Source organism: Fulmarus glacialis, unplaced genomic scaffold (genome assembly GCF_000690835.1).
Source record: "Fulmarus glacialis isolate BGI_N327 unplaced genomic scaffold, ASM69083v1 scaffold30477, whole genome shotgun sequence".
NCBI lineage: Eukaryota > Metazoa > Chordata > Aves > Procellariiformes > Procellariidae > Fulmarus > Fulmarus glacialis.
The window spans coordinates 20841-30393 of record NW_009223065.1 but is presented as its reverse complement, the minus strand read 5'-3'; the positions used below and the strand labels follow the sequence as shown (position 1 = coordinate 30393).

The window sequence follows — 9553 nt, the reverse complement described above, 5'->3', positions numbered from 1 at the left end:
TGCCAGGCGGAGGGTGGGGTGGGCAGCTGGAGCCATGCGGGGCTGCGAGGGCAGGATAACCGGGGGAAATGAGAGAGCTGGGAGGAAAAGGCAAAGTCCCTCTGAAGGCCTCTCTGGAGAGCACTTGGGCAGCAGGCTGGGCTGGAGCAGGCGGCTTTCAACTCTGATGGAACTGGGAAGGGGAAGCTGGGAAGTTCCCTGAGAGGACAAAAATCAGGCAAAAAGAAGTGACAGCAAAGGGAGGGGGAGAGAGGTTTTGCAGGAGCAGTTGGGCCATTGCAGCCAGGACCCCGCTCGACTCACACTGCTGTGTGGCTCCTGCTGGTGAGTCCCAAGGCCATGAAGGCCATCCCAGGGAGGACAGCATGGCTGCTCCCACGGGAACCACTCCAGGTATTTTCCCAGCCAGCAAATCTACCATTTAAAAAACAAGGAGGAAGTACCATGGGGGTGTCTGAACAGGGAATGTGCTTACAGCCCCTGAAGACCACAGGACATACGATGATGTTTGCTTCTTTCCATAAAAATACATGGCTGCTTTATTTGTGAAGAGGATTTCTGGACATAAGAGTGAAGCAATTTGTTTTACATTTAAGTAGTGGCTGAGGTGGTGTCTGCAACTATGAAAAAGTTGTTCCAGTTGATACTGCATGTTGAAGTCAGTCTTCCAAAATCAGTATGTTTTGTCAACAATGAATAAATTGTAGCTGGGAAGGTAACTTTGCAGATTGAGTTGCATTGGTGACAGGGGAAAATTCATTTCAATATGAATAATACAGACCATTTATACTGGATTTTTAAGTTGCTGCCCTATAATTTTGTTTCTCAAAAAAGTGGAAATATTTCTTGTTTAGTTTATAAGGATTATGAAAGATTAAAAAACATGTAGGAAAGGTGTTTTCAGTGCTCTGAAATGACAACTGGTACTTGAGTACAGATATAGTTATGTTTTTGTTTCTATATAGATACAGTAAATTTCTTTACAAGCTGAATTAGCTCCACTTTATTCACTGTTAAGTAGCTGAAAGTTGCTTTGTATAACTCAGTGAGATGCAAGAGCATCTTCCAGAAATACAGTGAGGCATCACACAACCCTCACCCGTTTCAAAGGGAATATAATATTTTGGTGACTTATTAACTACTTGTGACGCCACTTTCAGAGATTCTTTTTGTGGCTAGGTAAGACGGCTAGACACAGCATGTCACCATGTTCGATGTGCATTAGAAAAGCTTCAAGTCTTTATTTGCTGTTTTTGTCATACCTGGAAATAAGTCAGTTTTGAAATGATATGCAGCCATGGGGCCAGCAACTCATTCCTACTATTGTCATAATGCTGGTGTAACTATATATTGATTTTTAAGAGATCCTGTTTTGCTCAAGGCTGTGATGGACATCGCAGCTCTTTTCCTTCATTACACATCATTGTTCAGTGGACTGAAGGTGGAGATGAGATGTTGTGTACTATATTCATTAAATAGCCTGAGATACATATAGAAAAATTAAGCGGTTGCATGTTTTTTACATCAGCCTGGCTGCAGAGGCAGCTGAGCAGGTGACTGTGGGAGGGTTGCTCACCTTGTTTGCCCTTGTCCTGTGGGAGTTGGTATCAAGTGCTAAAGGAAAAGTGGCAGCCAGGCATGGTGACTCACCAATTCATAACTTCTTCCTCCCTAGTGAGGCAGAGCCTGTGATTCAGGGAGTAGTTGGGTGAATTAAATCTCGAGCCTGCTGTGGAACTGCATGGCTAATCTGTGCTCTTTTCACTTTTATTTGTTATATACCACCTGAGTAAGGCTGTAAGGCTTAGGCAGCAATCCTGTCTGGAAGTGACGAGGAAAAATTTGGAATTTGAACTCTGTTTATGTTTGACTAAACACCCCCAACACCCCCCCCAATAGTAACAGAATCTCTAATGATAGCGGGGGGGGTGGGGGCAGGTGGGAAAGAGGAAAGAATGGAAAAGGATGGAAAGGAAAGCAGAGCCATTATGTTCTTATTATCTATAGTGTGAAAAAAAAGACTTGTTCTTGCTTCCTCAGCCAGAATCTCCTCCTTTCATTCCTCATGTCTGTAATCTTGTTGTTGTGTGGCAGATCTCCACTGTGCATATATTCCTGGGCATCCCGTTCTGCTGTGTAGTAAGAGCAAAATATTATTATTACATAGGTTCAGTTGTAAATGTTTCCTGCTGTATCCTGTAGCATCAGACTATTTGCTGTTAGGCATGCGAAAGGTGACCCTGCTGTCTTGTTTTCAAAGTGGTCTGACAATACTGTTTCATTAGAAGCCAGGGAATATTTTGGGATGACGTGAGTACAGTGCCTAATTAGCCTTTTGCTTTTAAGCCTAGAAAATCTGACTCTGATTTCTGTACAAGTGTTTGCTATGTTACCTGCAGAGCATGGAGACTGAGGCAGTGGAGAGTCAGCCACGATTATGCCAGCCTGGCACAGTATTTCACAGTGTTATGGATGTGAAACCCTTCATGCAAGGAGCTAACAGCAGGGGCTTTGTGGTCCTTCAGAGCAGTGGGTCACTGATGCAGATTTAGGAGCTGTGCGGGAGGGAATAGGAAGATGGCTGTGGATTGCACGCTGGTTCGTGTGGCTTGTGTGCTTATTTGTGCACCAGGTTTACACCTCTGTGTGCAATTTCAATAGCTTCTATTTCCTGTCCATGTGAACATGCCTGGCCCCAAGCTGCATTACTGTTCCTTGTCCATCTTAGCGGGACATCTTTCTTTTCTGCTGAACAGGACGAGAATGGGGACGGAGCCAGGGAGCTGAAGAATATGAAGTCAGATCGCATGAATGTGCTACAGATGGATGTGTGCAGTGACCAGGAGGTGGCTCGGGCTGTGGATTTTGTGAAGAGGTCCCTGAAGGAGCCAGAGAAAGGTATGTGGAGATCTTTGAATTTCCAGTACAACTGGCTTTTTGTAGTGCTCACAGAACGCTTCCGACAGAGCAGGCCATGCACTGGTCGTTCCCTCTCTGCACCACCAAAAGAGGGTTAATGAGCCTGGAGGCCTGTGACAGTGTGTGGCTGGCAGTCAGGCACTGCTGTACCCCGCTCAGTGAGGAGAATTGTCTTGCTGTTGATGTGCCAGCCACATGGAAAGAGACCAAGACTGGCTGGAGGATTAGGCTCTAACTCTACATCCCATAAAAAGTGATGAGTGGCAGCAAGCCCACAGGAGCCTGTGTCTTTTTCCTTGAGTGTCTGTGAAGGGCATAGGATGGCCAGAGCCTGATCCCCTCCTGGTGCTCCTGCTGCAGCCTGGCTCACACAGACCTTTCTGTAGTGACGCTGCTAGTGAAGCGGTGATGGGCACTGGCTGCTTATTGCTGTTCCCTCTGCTGTGCTGGTACAACCTGTTGGTGTAACTGAGTGCTGAGCTGGAGCACAAAACTGACCTGCCCCCAAACCTGGATTATTCTTCAGCGAGGTCAATCCATGCTTTCAGTTTGCCATGCAACATCCAAGAGGTGACGTGAGGCAGGATCCAGGGTGGGCTTGGCATAGACCACTGTAATCCATATGCCACCTTAAATGCAAGTCCAGCTCATGGACCCTAAGAGCATGTGAAAGAAGATAGAAGTCCCTTCTGCATGTTTCTTTCCTTCTTGGAAGTGGTTTGGCAGTGGGATGTGAGCTTATAGTTGGAGCCTGGTGTGACACCACCTAAACTCTTCCCATGTGGTGAAGTTGTGAGGCTTCTTGCCCTGCATAGGTTTATCTGCAGCCTCTGTGCAAGTAGCAAGCTGGACAGCAGCTGTAGGCCCAGGCTGAGGGTGGACTGAAGTTTCACATCTGTGGCTCCAGGACTTAAGGGCCGTGTGGTTGGAGGGTAGTTGCTCCTCTTGAAGCTTGGATGAGACTGCCATGGGTGTGTCTTTGTTCACAGCAAGTATAAAGCTAGTAAATAACAATAGCTCTAATCTTCATGCAAATTAAGTGAGCACACCCTTCCTCCTAAAACAAGCATATGAAATGTAACCGAGTTACGTACAAGCTCTGATCCCACACATGTTCTCTTGCATGATTTTTCTTCCTACACAATCACCCAGCCCTCGTCACACATTTCACAGCTTCTAAAGCTTTTCCTGAAGAACTCAGCAACAGCAGTGGTGGCACAGAGCCATCTCCCACTGAGTGAAAGCTTGTAAGGGAACAGCTCTTTTGCTTCTATAAATGCAGCAGTGTTTGCAAAGCCGTGTGTGTAGCAGGGACAGAGAAGTCTTGCAACCTTGATCAGCAAGTAGGACCGGTTCCTCCTGCTCTTGAGGGCCTTATCCTGTAGTTGTTTGCTCCAGCATAGCGTGCAAAGCAACAAAGGCTTCTTTTTAGGCCCATCAGTGTGACTGAGGTTTGGGGTTTGCCAATAAATAGTGCTCAATAAATAAGTGCTGGAACATAGACACTATTGAGACTGAAGTGCCTTGCACAGAGGTGTGGCCCCAGAGGAGCTAGCGCAGAACAGTTCTTGCGCTGTACATTTATACCTCTTCTCCCTGTGCTGTGTACATAAGGCTAAACTCATTTCAATAGGAGTGCCTGTTTGTTTTCAATCTTATGCAGTTCCCACTGTGTTGTTGACACTAAAGAAATAATGGTGATAAGGCTCTGCTCAATAAACACACCACTGTCCAGCAAACAGCCCTGTGACCAGGTACCTATCAGCACTTTGTTCTATAAGTAACATGACCTGATCGGTGAGCAATGAAATTCCAGGAAAGAACTATTGTAAATAATGTTTTCATGGATGTCCCTGAGTCTTACCTTGTAACCCAAGAAATGGGAAATTGTTGTAGAGAAATTAAGAATCAGGAGTATTCTGCAGAGGTCAGTTTGGGACTAACAGTGTAAGTCTCTTGTGGTCTTTGGTAAATCCCTGCCAAATTTGCTCTGCATAGCTTCTTGTTACTGGTGAGATTACACCATCAGATGCCCTGTTTCCACGGTCCTCCTGCTAGCGATTAGAGCCTGCTTTGCAGCAGCGCAGGGGATCCCATTGAGGCTGAGATGCTGTGCTATCTGCCAGATGCGTGTGAATTTCAGAGTTATCTTGACCCATTAAAGCTGGGAGCTTCAGTACGTACAGCAGGGACAGGCAGGAGATCTTGGGCAGAGCAGGAGTAAAACTACCTGACTGCAACATTTAGAAACTTGAATTAATAGAAACAGAAATAGGGATAGGTGAGCAAGATGTTTTCTTGGCTTTTCCTGCAGGCCACTACTTAGCTGTTATCCCAAACAGCCCCTGGGGCTGTTGTGGCCCAGTGGGGATTGGGAAAGGGTTTTTCTGGCAGAGGATAGATCTGCAGGCCAGTCAACTGGAGCAATATTCACCACCGTCTGTCAGAGACAGGTGTGCAGGGCAAAAGGGATGCTGGGATCACCGTGTGAGAGCTGGGAGATGTGGGAATGGTGGCAGCTATAATAGGCAAATCCGTTCTGGGACAGAGCATGAGGGAATTGTTAATGCATTGTTATCACTGGGTAGGACATGACCTTCTCTGGTCTGCTATACACGGCTGGTCAACAGCATTCATGGAAACCTAACTTAGCTGGGAATGGGGCAGGGTTACTAGGACCAGTGTGAGAGTAGAAAGCCAATCTAGCAAGGGCATGTTGGTGTTTTTAAATGCACCAGGAGGATAAATTCCATTGGTATTTATTGGGCAATGGTAGAATATTGCAATTTGCTTAGAGGCCTGTCTTCGGTACAATACATGGTTACTATCTGACCATGAATAAATACAGGCTGGAAGTTATTTAAAGACTTTCATACGTCAGGGCAGGGAGGCTATGGAGCAGAGGCAGGGCAAACAGCCAAAAAAATTTTGAGAGAGAGCTTGGTAAGCTTTATCAACAGGGTGGCATGATGTGGGTGCTTTTGATAGCAATGTCAGAGCTCCCTGGACATGAAGACTCCTTCTTAGCCCTGTGTTTGTTCTTGGTGGTAATAGGAAGGTCAGGGAGTAGAAAGGGGCCCCGACTCCAACTGAGTACTTAGACGTGAAAAATAACCATGGTGTATGGTAGGACATCTAATGAGGAGCAACTCTGTTATCTTGTTCCAGCTCTTCTGTTTGTTCTTTCTGCAGTTTATGGCTGCATAGTCCTGTGCTTCAACAAATTCACAAAGTACAGACTCAGTCCTACAAATGTTTGCCACTGGGACTCATGCAGTAATCACTTTGAAGGGTCAAGTCCCCAGTGACCTGCTAAGTCCTGGACATGTAAGGCTCAGTGCAGAAGCTCTTGATAAGTCCAGTCAATTTAATTTTGACAGGACTGCATGCACAAAAGATGTTCATTTTTAAATTCTAGTAGTTTTAAGGATTGGTTGTAAGTTTGCCATCTTCTGCTATAGTTAGGGTTGAGGGAAACCAAATACCTGGGCTAAAATACAGCAGCTGTTAACTGGGCCATGAACTTGCAGATCAATAGCATGCACTCTCCAAAACAGTGAGTCAGAGTTGTGAAGGGGATTTAGAAATCCAAGATATTTGTTTTCCTTCCTTTTTTTTTTTTTTAATTGAGGGAAAGTCCAGCCCCCTCCAAATTGCAAAAGCCATGATAAAGTCACTGAGTGAAGACAAACCTGGGACTGACAGGAGGCATAAAAGAGGGTCAGCCAGATCCAGCCGTACAAAGCCCCAAGGCGGCATTTGACCTTAGAGGAGACATTCAGGGAGGCAATGCTTGTGTGACCCCATCACTCTCCCTGATGTTCCAAACAAGCCCCACTGGCTTCACTTCTGGTATACCATTTCATCTCCTTGCTGGGTTTTTCTCTACAACTTTTTTCTACAAAAGTGCCCAGTTCTTTGTCAAGGGGTTGGGTTACTTTGAACAACAAGGAAGGCTTCTTCTCTGCGACACTCTTCCTCATTCCACTCTTTAACCATGTGTTTGTTGGCAGGTCTGTGGGGCCTGGTGAACAATGCTGGCGTCTCGACCTTTGGAGAGGTGGAATTTGCAAGTTTAGACAACTACAAGAAGGTGGCAGAGATCAACCTGTGGGGCACCGTGAGGGTGACGAAAGCTTTCCTGCCCCTCATTCGCAGAGCTAAAGGTACATGCTGGGCAGTGTGGCAAGACTCAGAGAGAGCTTTTGCAGCACAGCAAAGAGATGTAGCTAAAAATCATGACCCAGACTGTGCTTCGAGGAATGCCTGTGCAGTCCAAGGAGGGTATCTGAGGCATGCAGGCAAACTAGACAGCAGGGTTCAACATGCTGTGTAAGCATTTGGTAGTACAGGCCACTCTTGGGGCAGTCGGGGCACCTACACAGCAGGTGCTATCTTAAACATCCCAGGATATCAGAGACCTTCGTGCAGCGCTGGCAGATATGACACAGGACTCCAGGCCACCTTTAGGAAAAGTGACTGGAGGCCAGACGAGATAATCCTGGCCTCCAGAGTCCACCAAGTGCTTATGTTTGGATAACTGAATCTTCTCCCTTCATGGTATTCAATTCACAGGTGATTGCAGAGTGGTAGTGGTGGAATGAATGAGAGTCAATAACAGCCATTTTAGATATCTTACAAGACAACAGTATTATCAAAAGTCTTTGTTTTATATTAAAAAAAAAAGATACGTATGAGCAGAACTCTGAAGAGCTTCTTTATTTAGCATGTGTGGGAGAATGCTGGAACAGCTGTGTGTTCTGTGAGGACAGAAAGTAGTTATGTTGAGAAGATTGCTCAGATACCATTTCCAGAAAGCAAGTACCCGCTAAACAAGCCCCATCTCACTACAAAAGGTAGCTTAGCCATCAGGTCAGCAGGTGGTTCTCACAGTCCCTCCAAGCTGCACTTAGGTCTGGAATGAAAAGAGCAGAGCTGCCCACTTGTTTCTCAGCTGAAATTTCAAGCTGCAGAAGGGTGTCATGCTCCACAGCTGTGAAAATCCTCTCTGTAAAAATAGCTGGTGAGATTTCAAGGGCCTGTTTGTAAGTGCATCTGAAACCACAATTGCACACATCTTGTCTTGGGGAAGGACGGAGCCACCCACAGAGGAGTGACCACTGCTGTCACTGCCCATAGGCAGTGCATGATCTAACAGAAGCTGCCAGAGCTCTGCAATCGGGCTGGCATGGGCTGCTGGTAAGAGTTAGGATAATTGCTCTTTGCTGCCCCATAGACAGCAGCACGTCAAGTCTCCTCTCTCTTTGTCCCAGGCACGTAGCACTCAAGGCACTACTGGCCAGGCTGTGCTGCTCATGCTGCAGGTTCAGAGAAACCTCTACTGGTTCTCTGCCATCCAGCTTGGGTCTAGAAGCATGTAGCTGTGTTATGCAGATTGGCTGCAGATGAGCTGTTGTGCTTACAGAAAGAACCAGAACGTTTGTATGGCATCATGCTGTGTTGTGTGCTTTCCAGCTCGTAACACTGCTAGCTGGGACCTAGCTTCTCTAGCAAGACGCAGGAGTGGGGCACACTGATGTGAGAGCACACAGCTAGTAGCCTCAGAAGATCTGGGTGCTTCACTAGGAAATTAGGAGGGAAATGTCTTGTATGCTTTGTAAATCCTTTTTAATACAGAGGCAGGCATGTGTATCATCCTCCATGGAGGAGGTCAGAGCAGGGGCTAGCCTTGCTTGAGTCAGGAGGGAAAGGCTCCTTGACAGGGGATTTGGATGCTTTTCCAAGATTCAGGGTTTACAGATCAGCATCATCCAACAAAACACCTTTTTACTGGGATGTTCTGGCTGCTTCTTCTGCAGCCCATCATCTCTCCCCGCTCTTTTCTCTCTAGGCCGTGTGGTGAATACCACAAGCATGTTGGGACGGATGGTGAGTCCATCTCGCTCCTGCTATTGCATTTCCAAGTTTGGGGTGGCAGCCTTCTCCGACTGCCTCCGGCAGGAGATGTACCGCTGGGATGTCAGAGTCATCCTCATTGAGCCTAGTAACTTCGTGGCAGCAACAGGCATCCTGACAGCAGACAGCATCGACAAACAGGCTGAGGCACTGTGGAGTGGAGCCAGCGACACTGTGCGGGAGGACTATGGGAGGGAGTATTTCACTCGCCATGTGGCCCTGATGAAGTCCTTTGTTAACAGTGGCCTGAAGGACATGTCTCTGGTCTTGAATGACATCACCGATGCACTCACTTCCCCGTGCCCGAACAACCGTTACAATCCCATGGAGCCCTACTGGTGGGTGAGGCTGCAAGTCATGACTCACCTGCCCACTGCCATTGCCGACTGGCTTTACATCCCCGGAGCCACCCTGTAAACGGCCGTCCTTCAGGCATCCTTCCAGTGCTCGTACATACGCACAGGTTAGAGCTGACTTAGCCAGGGCTGTTCTGCACCCATTGCTGATGCATCTCGCCTGTAGATACGTGTGCTTTCACTTTGAGTTATGGCTTCAAGTCTTTGTTGTGGGATGCTGAGAACAGCATGGCTTTTTCGGTTTTTTTCCTAATTCTTGCTCTTTGTATTCCTTGCTGTCCTGATTAAAGTTGAAAGGTGTTTTCCTTTTAACTGTGGAGGAGGCAGAGGAAGGTTAACATATTGGGTCAAATATGTGGCTG

The 9553-nt window shown here is 46.9% G+C and overlaps 1 protein-coding gene across 1 annotated transcript in view; it reads left to right on the top strand.

Annotated features, from left to right (window-relative positions):
• Positions 1–9252, top strand: part of LOC104079595 (D-beta-hydroxybutyrate dehydrogenase, mitochondrial-like) — a gene marked incomplete at its 5' end in the record, with an annotated part of 13310 nt that extends 4058 nt beyond the window's left edge. Inside the window, 3 exons of the mRNA XM_009581680.1 lie at positions 2757–2898; positions 6933–7085; positions 8771–9252. Coding sequence (XP_009579975.1) covers positions 2757–2898; positions 6933–7085; positions 8771–9252 — 777 coding nt within the window. The remainder of the gene's footprint in view (positions 1–2756; positions 2899–6932; positions 7086–8770) is intronic.
• Between the last annotated feature and the right edge of the window lie 301 nt (positions 9253–9553).